Source organism: Eubalaena glacialis, chromosome 7 (genome assembly GCF_028564815.1).
Source record: "Eubalaena glacialis isolate mEubGla1 chromosome 7, mEubGla1.1.hap2.+ XY, whole genome shotgun sequence".
Classification (NCBI taxonomy): domain Eukaryota; kingdom Metazoa; phylum Chordata; class Mammalia; order Artiodactyla; family Balaenidae; genus Eubalaena; species Eubalaena glacialis.
The window spans coordinates 41190777-41212367 of NC_083722.1; the positions used below are offsets into that span (position 1 = coordinate 41190777).

A 21591-nucleotide genomic window follows, 5' to 3' on the forward strand; every position below is an offset into this window, starting at 1 on the left:
TTGGGGTCTGGAGTAGCTACATTTAGGGCTGGGGTGGGCATCTGGCGGGTTTGGGAAGAACACCTGTGGGTGGGCCATACCGATGGCATCCTTGAGGTATTTCTGACCAATCAGTCTCATGTACTCTTCTATGGCTTTAGTGGCGAGAGTGTTCTCGCGGAATATGAGGTGCTCCCGTTCCATGAACCGGTCCACCTCGGACATGGCCATGTCTGAAAGGAAGTCCTGGGGGCCAGGAAAAGCCAAGGGTCAGCCTCTGTCCAACCCAAGCTGATGAAGACAGACGTGCCCTACCCTTACTATCCCCGCGAGTGCGCACTCCCAGGTCACCTTGTCCTGAGGGCCCAGTACTCACCTTGGCCTTGCCCGTACTCTGCAGGATGTGAACCAGCGCGCTGGCGACCTCCTCCTTGCCCTTGACATTCAGGGCGGGCTCCAACACCGCACACAGCATCCGATAATGGTTGGTGACGTACTCTGCAAACTCCTTATACAGCTCCATGGGCAGGATGCTCATTGTCTGGTAACGCGCTTTCAGCCGCACAGCCGGGCAACCTCCTTTGCCCTTGCCCCCTGAGCCACCCCCTGAGCCCCCTCCCCCTCCCGAGCCCCCCATGCCCCCGGAGCCCCCACTGCCTGTTGGCAGGGTCACGGGGTACCACTGCTCTGTGAAGTGGCGCCCAGCCAGGGTGGCCACAGGCACAGTCACCAGGCCGACATAGCCCGCCTTGTCCTTCTTGCGCTTTTTGTCTGAGTCACGGTACAGGTGCAGCCGCAGGGCCCGGACGGCCGGCAGGTTGTTGAACTCGAAGTGCTCGCCCCAGAAGACGGTGTCCCCCGAGGCCGAGCGGGGCTTGGAGGTGGTGCGTGCATACAGCATATCATCCAGGCAGAGCTCGCAATAGTACCGCTTCTTGGGGGGCAGTTCCCGCGCCTCTATGATCCACAGCTTCAACACGTTGTCCACCCGGCGGCTGTTGTCCTGGTAGGGTAGGGCGGGCATGGCAGATGAAGGGGAAGGGACAGAGAGACAGAGACACCAAAAGAGGAGAGACGGTGAAAAAGCCAGACAGTCTCCGACACCAGCAATCACAGGGCTGAGAAGGCGTGTGCGGGATTAAACCGTGTCACCCCGGAATTCATATCTTATAGTCATATTAAGTGACTATAGTCACTTAAGACGTGGTCGTACTGGACGAGGGTGAACCCTAAATCCAATGACTGGGGTCTATATGGAGAGGGAGATTTGGAGACCAGAGACACACGGAGGGGAGATGACCACATGAAGATGGAGGCAGAAAGTGCACAGATGCAGCAAGAAGTCAAGGGATGCCAGAGACTGCCGGCAACCACCAGAAGGTATGAAGGGACAAGGGAGGATTCTTCCTAGAGCTTCCGAGGGAGAAAGGCCCTGCTGACACCTTGATTTTTGACTTCCGATCTCCTGAACTGTCAGAGAATAAATTTCTGTTGTGTTAAGCAGTCCAGAGAGTGGTAACTTGTTACAGCAGCCACAGGAAACTGATACAGAGGGAGCTCATACATCAGATGACAGAATTCGTATTGAGAAAAGATTTTAAAAGCTAGAATAATAAACCCAAAATATTAAGGTGGAATTTGAACAGGAGAACTGAGGAGTCCTTCAAAGACAATCGAAAGGTAATTGCAAAAAATGCATAAATGCAGAAGGTGAGACTATATAGTTAGTGTGAAAAGGGCCTGGAGGATGACAATTGACCAGTGAGGCTCAGGTGATGCTGCAGTGTGAAAAGAGCCTGGTGTTTGTACTCTGCATGGGGCAGATCACATCCAGCATCTTGGGTCTAGTTTTTAAGAAGGACATTGACAAACAAGGGTTCCCACAGAGGAGGCCAAGAGGACTGTGAGCTCACTGGAAACTGGGAAACAAAGACCAGCTCACGGAACTGGGAGCATTTCTCCTGGGAAGAACACAAACTCATAGAATTTTTGAGCCAAAGGGACCTTAGAGATTATGTAGTTCAACACCATTCCTACCAGTCGTACAGAGAGGAAACCAAGGTCTAAAGACTCATCTACCTGACAAATCTATGTGTCCTGCAGAAACACTGCAAGCGGGGGCCAGGCGCCCACCTGTCAGGTATAAGTGGGACATCCCTGCTTGCAGGGAAGATGCACCAGAGGACTTCCAGAGCCCCATCAGTTCTGTAAGTCTATGATTTCTATGGTAGGGAAACATCATAAGGTAGAAAGAAAGGAAAAAGAAATGGGGGACTCAGAGGAAAATGGGGGTCCTCTCCTCCTCGGTCCCCTTCTCCCCTAGGCCCCCAGTTTCCCCTGCAGCTTGACCTTTGCCTTGCCCATGCTGTCTGTGTACCCTGTACTCCCAATACCTTGTTGGGTTTTACCGCCCGCTGTAGATTCTCGATCCATTTGTCCCTTTCGGCCGCAGAACGACAGGCAAAACATTTTGTTCCTGATGATGTTGTTACCTAGAGAGGAGAGTGGAGATCAGTTGGGGCTCTAGAGGGGTGATGACTCCCAAGGACTGAGAGTCCACCACCATCTCTTCCTCCCCGGCCTATCCTCCTTTCTCCCAGCCCCAGAGGCTTCTGTTTCCTTGACGTCCCCACCTCTGCCGCTTTCTCCAGGACTCTCTGCCCTCCCCCTCCATGACCCCTGCCCTTTGGCCCTCCCCAGCCCCCTACACCCAGTACCTCAAAACAGAACTCCTGGCCCAGGATGGAGCTGTGCACTGGCTTGATAATGGAATCTTCATCCAGGTTGAGCTCCAAGGCCTCGGCCGCACTGCTAGGACTCAGCAAGGACTCGTGAGAGTGCGACTCCTTAAAGCTCTGCATCAGCCGGGCCCTGGCAGGCGGGGGTCCAGGAGGGAGAATCAGGGCCCCACTCTGCTTACACACCCAGAGGCCTGCATCGCCAACCTGGCTCTAGGATGGAGACCTGGGGAAAGGGGCTCCTAAACCCACTTCCCACATGGACACAGACACAGACAGAAAGAAACCCAGCCTATCCCCGGGGAAGGACATGAAGGATGTGAGAGACATGAGAACCCTTTAAGAAATCCCCTCCCCTCAGTCCACCACCTAAGGGGTTGTGAGGACTGGGGACACGTAGAAATATCTCAACCCAGAAAGGGACCATGGAAGAAAAAAAAAAGAACAGGTGGGCCTTGGACACTTCTAGGTGGGACTTCTATATGACACCTCCCCCGCCAAAACCACAGCTTCAATATAAGGGGAAAAAGGTGGGAGTAAAGAACCAGAAATACAGGGGCTTCCCTGGTGGCGCAGTGGTTAAGAATCCGCCTGCCAATGCAGGGGACACGGGTTCGACCCCTGGTCCGGGAAGATCCCACATGCTGCGGAGCAACTAAGCCCGTGTGCCACAACTACTGAGCCTGCACTCTAGAGCCCGTGAGCCACAACTACTGAGCCCATGTGCCACAACTACTGAGTCTGCGCTCTAGAGCCTGTGCTCCGCAACAAGAGAAGCCACCACAATGAGAAGCCGGCACACCACAATGAAGAGCAGCCCCCACTCTAAGCAACTAGAGAAAGCTCGCGCACTGCAACAGGGACCCAGTACAGCCAAAAATAAATAAATTTAAAAAAGAAAGAAGCAGAAGTTCAAAGATGTTGGTCTGGGCCTTGGCACACAGGTAGTGACTAAAAAGCACTTAATAAATCCAAAAATGAACGAGCTAAGAGAACAAGTTTTAGCAGAATCCGGGGGGAAAGAGTGAGGGAAAATCATAAGAAATAGAAGAAGGATTTTAGGCAGAAGAGTGACAATGGAGATAAGGGACTGAAAGTGGGGACTGGGGAAGAACAGATAGGGCGAGAAGGAGAAAGGAGGGGGGAAAGGTGTGTGCAGAACGACAGGATGGGAGAAGATGAGGAGAGGCCACTGGAGAGCTGGACGTGGGAACAGAGGTGGGGGACGGGGTGGGGGTGGGGGTGGGGATGAACCTGGGAAAATCAGTGCAGGAGGACAGAAGGTGAAAGGCACTGAGGGGAGTGGAGGCCGGGACCACAGGGAAGGCAGAAAGTGAAAGGCACTGAGGGGAGTGGAGGCCGGGACCACAGGACAGTTTGCTCAGAGCCGGCTAGGGGATGAAGAGTAGAGAGCAGTAGGGAAGCGGGAGGGGGAGCTCGGGTGTGGGAGCCTCCATGGAGCTATTTATAGCAGCCCCGTCATCTTGGGCTCTGTTGCCGTCAGCACGACGCTCCCCCGGCCCCCCGCCCCCGCGGCCAGGAATACCAGGCCCTCACACCCCCCCTCCCCAAATCCAGCTCCGGTGACATGGGAGGGGGGAGGGGAAGGTGTGACTCACCTATCCCAACCTCCCCTACCTGCCCCATCCCGGGGGCGGCCAGACGTGGGGGAAAGGAAGGACAGGGTTCTCCCTGGGGCGGGGGGGAGGGGGAAACCCAAAGAGGGACCCCAAAGGGCAGACCACAGGAGCAAACAAGATTTCCTTCAAGCCCAGCCTCGGAGACAGTGCCCTCTGGACTTCCCTGCGGGCTTCTTCCTCAGGCTTCAGTCCATGGATTAACCCTCCAACCTCCCCTCCACAGTCTGTTGACCTGCATACCCGTGCCACCTCCCCTTCTCTGTCACGCTCTACGCTGCACCTTCTCTCCTCCATAATACCTGCCAGCCCCACCCCACCCTGCCACCCTTCCCTCATACCCTCTACTTGGATCACACTCTCCCCTCCTACCAACCAGCCCACCACCCCTTCCCTGGATTCCTTAAATGTTCCTCCCAGGCTCTGTCACTCCTTCTCTGTCCTTCTGTACAGCTCCTTCCATCCTGGGCTGAAGCCCATCCTTCTGTCGGTCAGAAGAGTCCATCCCTCCTTGGCTTCACCTTCACCCCCTTTCCTGCCCCGCTGCTCACCCTCTCCGGGCACCCTGCACCCCGCCCCTCTCCTGCTGCTCCTCTGTTCTGACCCCTGCCCCACCACACCTCTCAATCAATCTGAAGCCGTCAAGCTCTACACTCTGAGAACCCCCACCCCTCCAACCTCACTCTGGAGGCCCCTACACTGCATCCAACTCATCCCACCCCGCTCTAGCCCACCACTCCAGGCCCTGTACCGGTCATGGTCAGCACTTCGGAAGCGAGGCAGTATCTGGCGAAAGCTGCTGGTCCGGTCAAGTTTGGGTTGTGACTTCGTACGTTTGATGGAGCTTTTTAGCCTCCGGCTCAGGAAGCCTTGCTGGGTGGGGGGAAAATGGGGATAGGTGTGGTTTGGGGTAGGGTCAGTTCTACCTCCTCACCGCTCAGCTGGTAAAGAGTCCCTGGATGAAGGTGGGATGGGGGGGAAAAGGGAAATCTCTAGAGGCGAGGAAAGGGGGATAGGAGCCCTGCTACCAGTTTGTCTTCCTGTGCTCTCATGGATGCGAGTGTACACACAAACACACACACACACACCCCAGCCTGGAGAAGGTGGGAGGGCTGGTCTGAGAAGCAGGGGGGCAGAGCCAAGAAGGGGGAAACCAAAGAGGTGGGGGCACACACACACATACTCTCTTTCTCTCTCTCCCCTCCTTCCCCCTTTCTCATAATCCTCAGGCTCCAGCTGGGGCTGGAGGGGAGGGGACCCAGCTGAGCCACATCTGGCAGGCGCCTTCACTCACCGAGGGCCGAAAGGGTGCAGCGGGGGCGGCCTCCATGCTGTACTGCTTCCCCCCTGGGACGCTCTTCCTCCTCGAGCGACCCAAGTGGTATTCTGGAGGGGAGAAAAGGGCCGGAATGGAAGTTGGGGAGGGGGTCGCCGTTAGCCCAGGTTTCCACCCCTGGCCCCAGCACACTCGCCCACCTCCCTCTGCCCCTTAGCTCCAGCCTCACCTACCCCCCGGAAAGCAGCAGGAAGAGCAGCGGCGGCTGAGAAGCTGGCGGCGGGAAGGAGGGGGCAAGGAACCCGAGCCGGAGCCCCCGGAGGGGGACGGGGTGGGAGGCCTTAGGCCCATGACTGGGGCTGGGCCTGGCAGTCAGCAAAGGGGCATGGCTGAGAGGGTCAGTAAAACTCCAGGAATAAAGGACACCGAAGATCCACAGAACCTAGGTCCTTGGTGCCCACCCCACCAGGAAGGGGCGAGCTGGTGGGGGAAGTCGGGTTAAAGGTCATTGACCAGAGGCAGGCCTTCCTCCTCCCTCAGCTGGGCACATCTTCCACCTGGCCCCCACTCCTGGAACCTCTGTCTGTCTGGAGGGCCAGAGCTACCTCCCATGACCCCCTCCCTGGACTGGAGGGGGAAGTCTTGGAAGGGACCTGTGAGGAGTGGAAGCGGAAAAAGCCTGGGGACAGAAAATTCAAGGAAGGGGTGGGGGGGAGGGGAGAAGGGCCTGGTTCCACATGCACTGCAGTGGCAGGGACTCAGAACTGAAGGGGGGAAGGGGAAAAGAGAAGAATGCAGGGGAACGGGCAGGGAGTGGGGAAGATGGGCAGTGGGGACTCGGGGGACTCCCAAGTGAGGGCAGGGAGAGGAGGAGGAGGGGAGATGAATGCCGATGAAGCTCAGACTGCTCAGAGTCAAGAAGGGTGGCAGCTGGGAGGAGGGAAGCTGAGGCTCTGCTGCCAGGGAATTTAGAGGGGCCAAGTGGCTAGAGGAGAATGAAAGTGGGGGGATGCCAAGCTCGGGCTCCAGCTCCAGAATGGCTGCCCAGGCCTGGGCTCCCCCCTCAGCCCCACAGTCACCACTGCAGCCAATGGGGGGGCAGGTGCTGCATCAGGGGCGGGGCTACCATCTCCATGGCAACAAGAAGCTACATGCTGGGGGGGGGGTTGGACCGGAAGAGCTGCCTGTTAACCCTCTAGTTTCCAAAACAAGGGAGGGCCACAGCTACACATTCACTGTCAGCTTCCTGAATTGCAAATCTCCTGCAAATTGCCCTAGAATCAGTCTCCAGCTTCCCTAGGCCTCTAAAACCTGGGTGTTAGGAGATGTGCACACAAAAATGTGGCTCCCATGACACAGGAACCCTTGTCAGTCCCTCAGGAACACATGTGTAAAGCACAAAAACATACACCGAGCTGTGGGGGGTACGTGCACATAAGACCCATGATACAAAAAATAAAAAGGGATCTAGGTGCTTATGAGACATACAGGCAACTGTGAGCATGGGGGGTGCCACGGGTTCACATTCTGAGACCCTGGGGCCCACATACCCCACAGGATACATGCTTAGACATATGTGAGCACTGCAACAGGGGAGTACATACTTGGACCCAGACACTCACATGAGAGCTGCTAGTGTGGATGTGGGGCCCGAGTCCCTCGGGCAGTCATGTGGGCAGCACGTTACAGAAGGGGACATTTAACCCAGAGACACACACAGGGCCCCCACACAGGGGAAGCCACTTTAACCTCTAAAACACATGTTTGAGTATACCATGATCCTGACCACATCAAGGTATCCCCGTATCCCCAAAGCACAAATATCCTTCATTCACGTGAAAAGTACAACCACAACCACTGTCTCAGGACAACCCCTTCTTCTCCCCCAGCCCTTCCCTGACTCCAACACATGAATCCGTGGTTGCTACCAGAATACAGACAGACCAAGGAGCAAACGTGTTAATTACCCTTCTGTTACACACTCAACAATGCATCTAAGGGTTCAGAATATCTCCTTCCTAGTCTTTGCCTTTCTCAGGTCTAGCTGCCTGTCTCATGCCATGCAATGTAGCTCAAGCCACTATTTTCATATGCAAGCTCCTGTAATAAAGGCAGAAAGTCTAACTTCAAATACACTAAAATTCCATTTTGGAACTAAAGAATTAACAGAAGGAGAACGGATTTGCTAATTGGTTTGCTTGGTTCTTGAAGTAATATAACCTTATACATACAACCAAGCACTAAGATCCATGAACTCACATATAAGTCAGAGGTACACGGAGGCCACATACACATACACTTACAAAGACCCTCACTGCCACAGTGAAAAGAAGAGCAGAAACACAGAGGGAAAAGGGGCGGAGTGACAGAATCACAGGACATCCTGTTATTAGTGCTGCATGCAGTGACATGTGCAGAAAACAGGCACACGCCTATGTCCACACACAGAGCAAACCTGATAAGCATACACCACGATCCTGGGTCTCCATGTCCCATCCCTGCACGATGTATACACGCATGCACACGCATAACAGCCACCTACACAGACCCGTAACACAGGCATTGTGCACACACCCACACATGTACACACCCTGTATACACATACAATTGCACTCACACACACACACACAGCGAGGGCTTAGACACCCGCCTCTCCAACCTCTCTAATCTTGCCATCACCCACAGAATCTCCCCCTGCCCTCCAATCCCCCAAATCCCTAACCTTCCCTTTGGCCTTTCCTCCCTGTCACACCCAGTTGGCAGCTCTCAAGGGAAGCCACAAAGGGAGGCTGCCAAAGCAGGTGGAGGAACAGAGTTGGACAGAGAGCAGAGAAATGAGGGGCAAACTCTGTGCTGGGAACAGGAACCTCTAACGGCAGTTCCTGCCGTGCCAGGCCTCACTGTGAGCCAGCCTCTATGATGGCCTCCCCTGATCCAACCAAGCCTGATCCTACACGGCCTACACAAATCCCAACCCCGTCTTGCCCTTTCTCCTCTGAGATCACTTTACCGAAGGCCTGACTCTCTCCGCCCCACAAGCTGTCTCCCCAGCTTCCAGGCCCCTTCTCTGCTGTCTCCAACCAGTTCCCCATTTTAAAACCTCTTCTTCTCTCTCCTCTCTTCTAAATCTGGCTCCACTATCTCCCACCTTCCCAGCTATTCTCCAGCTATTCTCTCTCCCGGGCTCTCTCTCCTCTCCAAGCCTCTCTCATTCCCCCTCTCCCCCAACTCCCCACTTTTCCTCTTTACCCCGCTCTTTCCCTTTTCAGCTTTTCTGTCCCCACTCCCTAACCGAGCAGGGGCTCACACCTGCTAGCCCAAAGGTGTTTCATACATGGTAGGATTCCAAGGAACACGCTCACACACTTACTCTCTCCCCCCACTTGCACACCACCCACATCCAGACACGCCCTGGACACCCATGCTGGGATTGACACAGATACCCAGGCCAATGATGGAACACACATGCAAAGACACACACTTGCCACCAGGGACACAGAAAATCCTTCTCATGCAGCCACACATCCCCACACACAGGAGGCTGATAGGAGGTGAGCCCCAGCAAGGAACATGCATTCTCAGGGTCAGAGGTGACAGGTACCAGCATGGCCAAAAGCTGCCCCACAAGCCAGTGGTCAGCTCAGCAGCCCCCTAGGCAAGAGGGGCAGAGAAGCCGGCAGAGGCAGGATACGACAGGACAGACTTGAAAACCGCTGGCTGCACATGTGTGCACGAGGAACTGGGCCCCCGTGTGCACATGGCACCGACACACAGGGGACACGAGCCTGGACAGCGACACACACGCGGACACCCAGGCTGCCACCTCCACCGAGGGTCTCCAAGACCACCCCCACACCGGCCGCCCCCGCGCGCTCGAGACCCTGGCCCCACGAGGCCTGTCCCCGACCCCCCGACCTCCACTGTCCCCCTCCAGTTACCATAACTCCCCCCACTCGGAAGATGCAGCGAGAACATGCGGAGGGAGCAGCTGCCGCCGCCGCCGCCGCCGCCGCCGCCGCCGCCGCCGCCGCGGCCTCCCCACCCCCCTCCCGGCGCCCACGCACACACGCGCCCCCGCCCCCAAGAGCGCGGCGCCCCCCCACGCGAGCGCTCCTCGTCCGCCCGGCCCCGCCCTTACCTCGCACCGCCCCCCGGGGGGGGGGTCGGGGGGGGGTGTCCCCGGTGGGGGAGGGGCCCCGCCCCTGTGCGGGGGAGGGGCGGGGTGCAGCGGTAGAGGGGGCGGCGCGGCCCGGCTCGCGCCGCCCGGCGCGGTGGGGGCGGCGGCGGGGCCCGGGACGGCCGGGACGGCCGAGCGGTGACGGCCGCGGGAACGGCTCCCTCCGCCGCCGCTCCCGCCGCTGCCGCCGTTGCCCGGGCCCCGCCGCCGTTGCTAGGCGACCGCTGCTGCCGTGGCCGCCTCTGTCACGAGCCCCGTCGCCCGGAGACAGCGCGAGAGAGACGCGGGAGGGGGACGAGGGGACCCCCAAAACCAACCGGGCCTCCCACCATCCTCCTGAGCAGGACCCCCCCATCAAAACCTCGGAGGGAACGAGGGGCGGCGGCTCCACCCAGCAGAGGAGGAGCCCTGGATGCCGATGCCCCTCAAAGGTCCGGCGACCTCTCCTGGGCTCGAGAGTCCACAGCCTCCGCACAGACCTTCTCAGACCCAGGTCCCCAGGGCCCCAAAGACTCCTATGTTCCCTGCAGCACATCCTCCATGCCCTTTACACATTCCACGTCCACCTGAGAACCCCAAACGTTCACCAGCTATCAACTCTTTCGCTAAACCCTCCCTCTAAATATATATACCCCTGGACCCCCTCCCAACCCCTATTGAACCTCCAACACAAACACCTCCACATACCGTCCTCCAACTCCAAACACACATGGGTGCCCTCCCCCTAAACACACAGGAGACCCACACCAGAGACCCCAGACCTGAGGACTGAGGGTAAGGAGAAAGAAGGGGAATATGTGGGCTGAGACGCCAACCACCGGATATATGATAAACATGCTCCACAAGCATGTGACCATTCTGGCCTCGACACAAAGGTATGCACACATGTACACAAACCTTTCCCAGACATGGACATGACTGACTCTCTCTCACACACACACAGAAGTGACAGACATCACACACATTCTCTGTACACACTCCACCACCACCACCTGGCATTGCCTCACAGAGATGTGCTACCCACACACCCCCATGGTCAGAAGTTTGCATGACAATGACACACACCCCTGGCCACCCATCCACCCAGGGTCCCAGAGCTGTCCCCCAAGGGCAGTAAGGCCTGGGCCTATGAGAAGAGGGCTGAAGGGAGCCAAGGGATGGAGACAGGCCACTGGCTCTCTCCAAGGAAGAGAAACTGGAAACCTGGTTCCCTGAGGGGAGGGGTAGCTGGTGGAAGAAAGGGGTCACAAGGGGTTGAGGGGATGAAGGACCTGGACCCTTGGTCCTGGAAGGGGAACAGAGTGGTAGGGGGCAGTGACAAGGGGGCTTCCGGGGGCTGAGGGCGTCTCTCTGCACCTTGGCTGCAGATCTCTGTTCTCTGCCTTCATCTCCCCTCACTGTTCCCATGGAAACCTTTTAAGCGAACTTCTCAGGAAGACAAAAATCTTTTTTTAAATGACTAAAGAGGGGGGTGGAGGGGGGGCAGAAAGAGGGAGGGAGGGGAAGAGACAGATGGAGAGAGGGAGAGTTGGAGAGACAGACTGAGCACATAGCTCCACAGACAGGCAGAAAGGAGATGAGATGGGGGTCTGATGGAGATCCACCGGGAGCAGAGGGAAGAGGCAGAGGAATCAAGAGGGATAGAGAAAATAAAGAAATCGGGGAGGAAAGAGAAAGAAGGTGATAGAATTGCAGAAAACAGAAACAGCTGATGAGAAGAGGGGAAAAGGGGAAAGAAAACAGGGAGGGTCCACAGGCCAGAAGGTCTGGAAGAAGAATCAGGAGCCTGGGGGTGGGGCAGAGGTCTGGGGGCCGGGCAGGAACTAGGTCATTCTTTCCAAGATCCCAGAGCTGGGGCTGGGAGGGGCCGGGGCAACTACACTCGGACAGGAAGCTAAAGATCTAAGGAGACTATTTTTGCAAGCACCGGGGAAAGAGTCAAACTTCGCTGCTGGAGAGGAAAAAGGGAGCGAAACAGCAAGGACCGCTGGGGCCTCTCACCCACAGCCTCCGTCCCGCTCAGATCCCAGAGGAGGGCGCCTGCTCCGCCCAGGTTCCCACTCGCAGAATTCGAGACTTTGTCTCCGCCTCCTCCCGGCCCCTGACAGCTCCCTCGGTTCCCGGACTCCCCCTCCCCTGCAACCCTGTCCACCTTCAGCCCTCTCCCCGCGACTGTCCGGGGCACGAGAGCCTGCTCGAGCCTGCTCGAGCCTGCTCGGCCGCCGTACCATGCTCGCCGTGGGGCCGCCCCTCCACCGGCACGGAGACTGTGCGTCTCAGCAGTTTGTTGCGACTGGACTCGCTCCTCCGGTCCCGGATCAGAAGGGGGTGTATCTAGGGGATGCGGGGGGGGGTGGGGTGTCAGACCTCCCTGGCCCAGGCCGTCCCTCCTCTTTCCCTCCCCCACCAAGGAGGGATGAGCCTGCCTTTCCACCAGGGCTGACCACCTTCTGCCCCCGCCCCTCTATACTCTTTAAGTGTCTCGGGATGAGTGGATTTCTCGATTTCTCGTTCCCTTCTCCCTCCGAGTCTGTCTCCCTCATTCCCTCCCGTCCCACCCTCCTCTTTTCTTCCACCATTTCTTTTGAAACACCCTCCAGGGAATTCCCGCAACCCCTCTGGCCTTCGCTGCTCCCTGAATCCACTTTCCCCTTGACCTTCAGTTCCTCCATTCTCCCTGTTTTCCTCCCAACCTCCCACCTCCCTCACCCCCTTCCCTCCCTCCGTGGCTGTCACGGGGGTAGCAGAAGCTGCATTTATAATCAGAATCCACAGCTTGTCTCCCTCCCACGGCCAGGCTTGCGGCCAGAATGGGACCCAACGTCCCCACCCCCCAGAGGGCTTGGTCACCTCCCCCCACCCTTCATCTCCTTCCATCGCCCCCCACTCAGCCTCTCTCACTTCCCTTTAGCCATCACCTCTCCCTAAGCCTCATCCCCAACTCGCCCTTGCCACCTCCTTCCTAACCTCCCCCTCTCCACCCCTCCAAGAACCACCCACCCCACTAGTCCACAGCCCAGGCTCCACAACTTAGCCAATTCCAGCTCCCTGTGGCCCTACACTCTGTCATTTCCCACTCTCCCCCTCCGCACCCTTCCTATTTCAGTCTCTGGCCACTGGTCCCCTGGACCTGTCTGTCCCCATCTCTGTCATTCCTTCATCCCCCCACCCACTGTCCTCCCTCTTCATCCTCACACAGTCTCCAGTTTCCCCAGTTCATCCTACAGACCTCAAACCCTTGGTCAAGACCGGTGACCACTAGTGAATCACTCAAATGCCCCCCAGTGCCTAAAACTTGACTCCCCAAACCACCTCTCCCTTGAGTCACCGTGTCCTCCCCTGGACACTTGGACTTGACTCTGTGCCTTGGAAGCTCTCTACCCAGCCATCTCTCCACACTCACTTGCCCCCCAGATCCCTTGAAACCCTGGTTAACCTCAACTCCAGTTCTAACCCTGCCTCGCTACACCCTTCCTGACAGCTTTCGGGGCACATCTCTCACCACCCCTCTGGTCTTGCAGGCTGCCCTATCACTCTCTAAAGCTGGTCCCCAAATCACCCCCACTCCCAATCACACCTCTGGGCGTCCACCCTTCATATTCACATCTTGTTTCCTCTGATGGACCCTCCACTGCTGACCCAGCTCCAAAATCAGAACCCACACTCTAATCACCCTGCATGGCCGCCACCTCCCACAAGGATGCTCTGTTCATTTCACATCTTTCACTCTGGCTAGTCCCTGCCCCTATCCCACTCTTACTCCTTTAGACAACTTCCCATACTCCCAGTTCCCCTCACCCCCAGGCATCTCTTCCCTTATATTCCTTCCCCATGTCCCTGGCGAGAGCCCTCCCAGTGTCTCTCTAAACCCTGATCTCAGCCTTCCCCATCTTCACTGCCAACCACATCCAGACCTACTGACCTCTGTCATCTCTCCTGGTACCCTGCAGCCCCTTCCCAGTTTTCCCACTCAGAGACCCCACTCTCTGAGTCCTGTACTCTGCCCCACGCCAGGGAAAGGACAGGGAGCGGTCAGTGATGGGGCTTATTGAGTGGGGGGAGAGGAGAGGGTCCCGAGGATTGCTTTGGAGACAATCCCTCCAAAGTGATCCCCATGTCTTTACCCCTCCTCCAAGCCCCTTAGTTTCCCTTTCCTAGCCTAACCTATCCCACAATATGAGCAGGGTGAAATAGGAGGCACCCACAAATCTTTAGAACCATATCTCCTCCCCATCACTGTACATGGCCCTCAAAGACCCCCTGGCCAAGGGGAGAGAACACCTGCCCCTTCTGACATCCCAACCCCAATCTCAGTGGCCACCCTCCTCCCACCACTTGCCAGTGTTTCTCTCTTTGCCTTCTTTGTGTCTCGCGTCCCTTCGCTAATGAGGATTCTCCCCATCCTTCTCTCCACATTTTCCCACACTACCCAGAGGTCTTTTCCCAGCCTTCCCACCCTGCTCACCTCGTCCTCATCCAGCATGAGAAGCTGGTTCCCCGAGATGATGCAGAACCGAGGGTTCCAACCAGGACGATCATATGGGGAATGAACGTATTGGGTTCGGTGCATAGGGGGTCCCCGTACATCTAGGGGGCAGAGACACACAGAAACGGTAAGGGAGGCTCTATGTATTTGGGAGACAGAGGTGTCTAAAATGGCAAGAAGAGAGTCCATAAAGGGGCAGAAGGGGAACCCACCCGCCTTGAGGAGATCACAGATGGGGGTGAGGCCCTCGGTAACTTTACAGGAACAGAAGATAAGCTTCTCTATCTGGGGAAAAAAAGGTGAGGGGAATCACATCACAGGGGGCTCTGGAGACTTGGCAGAAGAAATACAGAGGAGTGGTTCAGAGAGGGGAATTATATCATGACAGAGAAGGTACAAGTTTGGAGGCAGAGAAAGGTGAAGGAGCTCTCCAACCACTTCAGAAAAATAAAAAGGTGGAGGGTACAGCAAAACTAGCAGAAGAAAAACACAGGGAGGTTGGTGGCAAGTGTCTGGGAAGAGGGAGGGCATCCAGATAGCTGCAGAAGACAAGGATGTGGACGTGGCACCACCCATCTGCAAGGGAGTAAGAGGAAGACTACAGAGCTGTGGGAAAGAAGGATGGGGATGTAGGGACATTTGGGTCATGAGACTCTGAGAGCTAAACATCTGGAAAAGAGAGGGAGTGAGGGAACTTACCTGTTCCCAGAGTCAGAGTCATGAGAGGGCCTCCCCTCCTGCCTCTCCTCTTTCCTCCACTCCCTCCTCCCCTAGCCCAACCCTGCTCATCCTTTGGGGAAAGATCTGGTTCTGCTAGTGGTGGTGGGGAGTATGGGTCTTGTAGGCATCTGGCTGTGGAGGGGATGGGAAGTGAGGAGGTAGGAAATATGCTGTTTGAATGAATACTGAATTGAAGTCTTCCCCTACTCCATGCCCGGAGGTCGGAGGTCGAAGATTCAATACTGTCCCCCTATGCACCCCCCCGCCCCCCCCCCCCCCCCGCCGCGTCTCCACGGACAGGATGGGAGCCAACTCTACAAGTTAGGAACCTCTCCCCAGGGCTCGGTAAGGAGCTTGAGGAAGAAAGAGGGGAGGGAAGAATGGAAGATCCAGGCATGTGACTTAGAGCGGGTCTCCCAAGACTAAAGCTGGGGTTGGGGACAAAACTTCTAAAAAAGAAGAACAGTAGACTAAGGGTCACCCCTGCTCAGAGACCCCCCCTACCCAGGGTCCCCCTTCCCCAACTTTGCTGTTCTTCTTCCCATGCCCCCATCCCTGCAAACTGCTTCCCCTTTAAACCCCAATGCCACACACCATCACAGGGACGTAGGGGACAGGCCCTACAGAAGACAGAAATCAAATTGGTGACATCAAAGTGATAGAAAATAGGCTTAAGGAATCAGAGTCAGAGTTTAGAGGAAGAAAAATCCTGTTACCTTTACAGGATAATTAATCATGGGTATATTGCAGGAAAAGAACTGGTCTTTGAACTTCATTCCAACTGAAAGCTCTGAATAGGAGTTTTGAAAAAATCTAGCCCTTTTCTGTCTATAAATGTGTTTCAAATTTACCCAACATGCAGGTCAGAGTCAGAGATGAACCCCCAGAATACAGGTATCTAGAAACCCCAATACTTTGAAACTCTCACTATCTCAATGCCACCTCAGAGATTCTAACCAATACCCTCTAGATACAGAGATTACCAAAACCCAGGCTCTGGGACTGCAGACACTGCAGGAAACATGCCCACTGCAATCAGACCCTGAGGACCCCCAGGGGAGACATCTGTTGATACATATCATCATTATGGGAGGGACTGGTTCAGACTGCAGCCACAGGGAGGCAGGTTAGACTTCAGGGGACACATTCTGGGAGCGGGGAAGGACATGGGGAACTTAGCTTAGGAGCAACTCTGGAAATACACACACACAAATATTGTCTGGACTTAAGTAAGGATGATTCTGGGAAGCAGATGCAAGAGACAGAAACACAGTTGAGAAAGGGGAAAGATTTACTAGGATGAGCAATTCCACGGGGCTCAGATGGGGATCTCTTGTAGGTCCTGTTCCAACCACCAAAACCTGTGTCTTTGCTCCCCAAATCTCCAACACCCCAGGAAGTAGAGGGGCCAAGAAAAGAGGAATGGGTGATAAGAGCTGGGGTCTTAGGGGAAAGTGAGCAGGCACAGACTAGTGGTGATAAGATGGGGAATGGGGTGGGGAAGAGAGGATGGGGTGGAGAAGAAATAACAGGGATGGATCTAAGAGAAAAGGAGACAGGAATGATGGTAAATCTTTAGGGACAGGAAATATACCAGAAGGGCCCAAATGGACATGGGGCAGAGGAAATGCGGTGGACCTCACAGGAGTACTAGGACAAGGGGGTCAAGAAGGAGGGGGCAAAGAGGTGGTAGAGATATAAGGGAGCTACCAGATAGAAGTGAGGGAGAAAGAGAATGGACACCAGAGAAGGGACTGATATAGGGGAAGGACAGAAGGGGGACTCATATAAGGAACGGACACCATATGGGGGGAAAGATATAGGTGATGGACACCAGAGGAGGGAGGGGGAATGGAAATAAGGATTGGAGGTGGGGGAGGGGGGTAAAAGTGGTGAAGTGAAGGAAGTGGATAAGACCCCAGGGATTACATTTCAATGGTCAAGGGCCTTGATGAGGGTCAGAGTGTGGGGCAGGGTCCTAACCCGCCCCCTACTCCCATCACTCAGTCTTACTTGTATTGCCCCCTCCCCCCCCAACAAACACACACTGAATTTGGCCCTCCCCCTGCCCTGGTCTCTCCTCCCCCAACCCATTCCCCATTCTCTCTCTCTTCTCTTCCCTCCATCTGGACCCTCCATTCCTCTTCCCCCCTCCCCCCACTGCCTCCCTCTCTCTCCATCTGGCCCCTTCTTCTCTCCCTCCATCTCCTGTCTTTTTCTACCCCCTACCATACTCTGAGCCCCCCACCATATTCTACCCCCCATCTTCTTGGCTTCTGTTTTCACCCCTATGTTTTCATTTTCTTCATTTTCCCCTCCTAGCCCCTCTCCTAAAACTCTGTCCTTCTATTTCCTTGATATTTTCCTCATCTCTCAGCTCCCACCTCCAAATTATTTCTGCGGCTCTTCCCCCAACCCTGTCCTTCTATCTTCCCACCCTTTCTGGCGATCTCTTTCCCCTTCATCATTTTCCCCTCAGCCCCCCTTCAAGGCCTGTTTCTTGGCCCCTCCGGCCCCTATCTACCCCTATTCTCTGACCTCCAATCCCTCCTTCCCCATTGCTCCCATCCCCGCCTTCCCGGTCCTCCTCTCCCCTTCCATTTCAGCTGCTCCCCTCCCTGGCCCCAGCTCTGCCCAGCCCCCCCGCCCCTCCCCCCTTCTCCCCCCCCAACTGGCCCTCCCCCTCCCCTCACCACCGTACCTCTGAAGGGGGCATAGGACATCGCGGGGATGCTCCCCCGATGGATGGAGGCGCGAGACCTGCTCATCAGGCCTGGGGGGGAGGGGGCGGGGGGGCCGGGGGAGAAAGAGAGGAGAGAAAGAGGGGGAGAGAGAGGGGGAGAAGGAGGAGGAGGTGGAGGAGGAGGAGGAGAGAGGAGCGGAGAGGAGCAGAGAGGAGCAGAGAGGAGGAGAGAGGAGGAGGAGGAGGAGAATAGGAGCCAACGGCAGCAGCGGCAGCAGGGAGAGGGAGAGAGAGAGAGAGAGAGAGAGAGAGAGAGAGGGGCGGGGGAGCGAGCGAGAGAGGAAAGAGCAGGAGGAGGAGGAGGAGGAGAGAGTCTCTGCAGCCCCCACCCCTACTCAGTGAGAACCAGAGAGGGAGAGACCCCTGACTCAAAAACACACCAGAGAGAGAGCAGTTCTAAAGATGCAGACCCCAGACCCTGAGATGGGGAGACCCCAGACCCACAGAGAAAGATACCTTGCCACCCGGGGTGGTGGGAGGGCGGGGGATAATCTGAGGCACAAACCCAAAGTCTAGAGAAAAAGAGACCCCAGTCTCAGAAAAAACACCTCAGACCCCCCCGCCCCCAACTCTGAGAGATGGGTCAAAGGTCAAAATCTGAGCATCCAGTCTCTAAAAGGTTCTCCATAGCCACAGAAATCTTAGACTCAAGACTCAGACGGTGATCTCAGGGCTGAGACCTAAGAACTAGACTCAAAGAAATAGATGAGACCCAGATTCAGAAAGAACCCAGACCTAGAATTAGGTCTTTGAGAACTCAGACCCAGAGAGAGATATGAGACCCCAGACTTAGATCTCAGAGAAAAGAAACTGCAGACTCGGAAACTGACAACTCGAGAGACACAGAAACTCCAGACCCTGGGGGCGGTGGGGGCGGGGCCAGAAGAGACACTCAGCTAGCCCGGAGATGCAGAACTCAGAGACCCCAGACTCATAAAGAAGAGTTTCTAAGATCTCTGAGAGAGGGTGATCGGGGACCCAGAAACCCCCTAAACAAAAACCAAGGAAACTCAGTCCTGAGAAAGATGCCAATGCAAATACTGAAAGACCCCACAGAGATCTATCTCAGAGACAAACTCCAAACCCAAAGACAGAGATCTCAGGGAGACCCCAGCCCCAGCGAGGCAGGCATGAGAGAACTCAGCCTGGGAAATGCCCAGTCATACCCACAGAGCAGACCAGAGACCCCAGACCTAGGAGGGAGGGGGAATACTGGGTAGGGGGTGACGCAGAGCGTTTTTCTCCCTGCCTCCTCCCACCTATTTCTCCTCTCATTGGCCCCTGTCTCCATTTTTGGGTCACAGGATGTGCTTGGGCCCCAGGGAGGTTATGTAGGACAGGTCCTGGCTCCTAGGGGGATGGGTTAAGGGAAGGAGACCCAAGACTGAGAGGTAGACCTGTCCCGGAGAGTGAAACAGCAAGGGGATAAGGGACAAAAGAACCATCACTACTTCCTGGTGTCCTCTCCATATCCCCAACCTGCAGCCCTTCCTCCACACCCCATACCGATTCACCAGTCTGTCTCCAGCTTTGGGGTTTCAGTTAAGAGGGCTGAGCGCCCTCAGCCCCATTTTAATCATCTTCTATCCCATTTACAGGGTCTCACTCTGTCCTTTTTTTAAAATGCATCTTTCCTCACCTAGGCATGGTCTTGCCATGCCGTGCCTGCCTAATCACTCCCCCCTACCCAGGGACAGCTGGTTCCTCAGGTTATACTTGTGCATTCCCCAATTCAGGCATCTGTCACTCCTAACCAAAATGGCAGGGGGCGTTCTCTCCACCCCCTGAGGTTCAATCTCCTAAGACCCTCCCACTCCTTAAGGCCTCGGGAACAGTGTAGGGGCTGTTACTAGGCACATTCTGGGGTTTAAGGATGACTCCCCACTCCACAACCTGACGCATCGACTCTGCGGGGTCTCCAGACCCCCTTTCCTTGCGCCAGGTCTCTCATCACGTGGCCTGCGAGGCTATCCCGCGATTGGTCTCTTCGCGTAGCTCATTGCGTTACTGCCGCCTGAGGGGACCAGCCCCCTCACGTGACAGTGGAACGCCGCTGCGGCTCTCCTCAGCCTGCAATAGGCCGTTTCCGGTTTACACGGAAACGGGTGTCCCATTTCCGTGCACGTCTGCAGATCCGGCTGTTGATTGGTTGGATCCCTCTTCGCCCCTCCCTCACTAGGAGGCGGGACAAACTGGGCCACGTGAGGGCAAGGATTGGCTGGCTCTGGGGGTTAGGGCGGTCCGGCTTCTACTGTCACGTGGCCAGCGCTGTTTTCTTATCACGTGGCTGCTGCCCAGGTAAGAAGAGGCCGCTCTTCCTAGCTTTGGGGCCCTTTCTCGGCGTAACGTGTGGCCTTTGATATTCAACTCTCCTCTACCAGCATAGGCTGCATGAGGGGGGGGCGGGCTCCCGCATTCCTGCTCGGCGGAGGGGTGAGTGACCGGCCCCGCCTCTTCCGGTCCTCGAAGCTTCGACCACCACCCGCACCCCAAATCCCAGAGGTTGGCCCGGGAGGAGGTAGTGAAAACCGAGTCTTTGTCTTAATTTTCCAAGTTTCTCGCTCAGCTTCAGGGACCTTTTCCTTTGGGGTGCAGAAGAGGGAAGGCAGAGCCTGAGTGTCTATCCAAGCAAAGGGTTCCCGGGGTGCAATTTCCTGGGGTATTTATGGGGAGACACAGAATTCACCTCCTGCTCTCAGGCCGCTCTGCTCCTGTCGCTTCTTTGGATGCCGGCCCTGCTGCCTGTAGTCTACCGCCTTCTGTTGCTACCCCGAGCCCTGCTGTCCATGGCTTCAGGAAGCCCCCCGTCCCAGCCCTCGCCGGCCTCGGGCTCCGCCTATGTTGCCGGCTCGGTCTCTGCAGCCTTTGTCACCTGCCCCAACGAGAAGGTCGCCAAGGAGATCGCCAGGTGGGGACCTCAGTGTGGAGCGAGGAAGGATGCTTAGGAAGGGAGAGTTGGAGGTGGGGGAGAAGAGTGTCCTCCCGCTGCTTCCTGCCTGTCTCTGGGCTGCCAGTGCAAAAATCCGGGTCACGGGGTCTCTAAATGGGGCTGTCTCTTCACCTTCAGGGCTGTGGTGGAGAAGCACCTGGCAGCTTGCGTCAACCTCATTCCTCAGATTACATCCATGTGAGTCATAGAAGTTGGGGGGTTAACCTACCTTTCGGGTCTGACTGGCAGTCTTTTTTCCTTTGGGGAAATCTTTGCTGCCACAACGCTCTCTTCCTGACCTTTTCAGCTATGAGTGGAAAGGAAAGATTGAGGAGGACAGTGAAGTGCTGATGGTGAGAAATGTTCCCTCACCCAACAAAAACTTAATTCCCTGACCACTTACTTTGATCCCCATCCCTCGTCTGAGATCCTGAAATCAATTTCACCCTTTGATTCAACTGTCTTCCCCCCCTTAGATGATTAAGACCCAAAGTTCCTTGGTTCCAGCTTTGACAGATTTTGTTCGGTGAGGACTTTATGGGTAGAGGTGAGGGTGTGTCCTGTGGGGTGAGACTTGCTGGGCAGTCTGAGGGGGTGGGCTCCTTCGGGTAAATCTGAGTGATCCCCCATCTTTTTCCCAGTTCTGTGCACCCTTACGAAGTGGCCGAGGTGATTGCATTGCCTGTGGAACAGGGGAACTCCCCGTACCTGCATTGGGTGCACCAGGTTACAGGGTCAGTTCCTGAGTCCGGCACAGCCCCACCGTGATGAGCCTTTGTTTTTGCCACGTTCCCTTCATATACTTCAATGCCCCCAGCCTTCCAGGTGATGACTGGATCCTTAATAAAGCTTTAGTTCTGTCATTTTCCTTTTTCCTTGTCAAAAAGTGAATTTGGTTGGGAAGAT

General features: G+C 56.0%; 2 protein-coding genes across 11 annotated transcripts in view; one reads left to right on the forward strand and one right to left on the reverse strand.

The window, feature by feature from the left end:
• Positions 1-17989, reverse strand: part of SYNGAP1 (synaptic Ras GTPase activating protein 1) — a 30600-nt gene extending 12611 nt beyond the window's left edge. For all 8 annotated transcript variants that reach the window (XR_009701570.1, XR_009701573.1, XR_009701572.1 and 5 more), the window contains exons 1-9: positions 17715-17989; positions 14273-14394; positions 12036-12141; positions 5649-5740; positions 5106-5227; positions 2697-2850; positions 2373-2471; positions 356-982; positions 81-225 (exon numbers count right to left, since the gene is read on the reverse strand). Coding sequence is in view for 4 of the 8 variants with exons in the window: in XM_061196393.1 (XP_061052376.1) it covers positions 81-225; positions 356-982; positions 2373-2471; positions 2697-2850; positions 5106-5227; positions 5649-5740; positions 12036-12141; positions 14273-14394; positions 17715-17781 (1534 nt within the window). In the remaining 4 variants the exon portion in view is untranslated. The remainder of the gene's footprint in view (positions 1-80; positions 226-355; positions 983-2372; positions 2472-2696; positions 2851-5105; positions 5228-5648; positions 5741-12035; positions 12142-14272; positions 14395-17714) is intronic.
• A 1970-nt stretch (positions 17990-19959) lies between these two features.
• CUTA (cutA divalent cation tolerance homolog) lies at positions 19960-21548 on the forward strand. 3 transcript variants are annotated; one of them, XM_061195147.1, is made up of 6 exons: positions 19960-20054; positions 20456-20664; positions 20824-20883; positions 20993-21038; positions 21162-21211; positions 21327-21548. In XM_061195147.1, the coding sequence occupies exons 2-6, from the start codon at positions 20483-20485 to the stop codon at positions 21451-21453; spliced, it is 465 nt and encodes a 154-aa protein (XP_061051130.1). In that variant the 5' UTR covers positions 19960-20054; positions 20456-20482; the 3' UTR covers positions 21454-21548. The 3 variants fall into 3 exon arrangements, with proteins under 3 accessions (XP_061051130.1, XP_061051129.1, XP_061051131.1); XM_061195146.1 differs by lacking the exon at positions 19960-20054 and adding an exon at positions 20061-20189; XM_061195148.1 differs by lacking the exon at positions 19960-20054 and adding an exon at positions 20187-20274.
• The last annotated feature ends 43 nt before the right edge of the window (positions 21549-21591 follow it).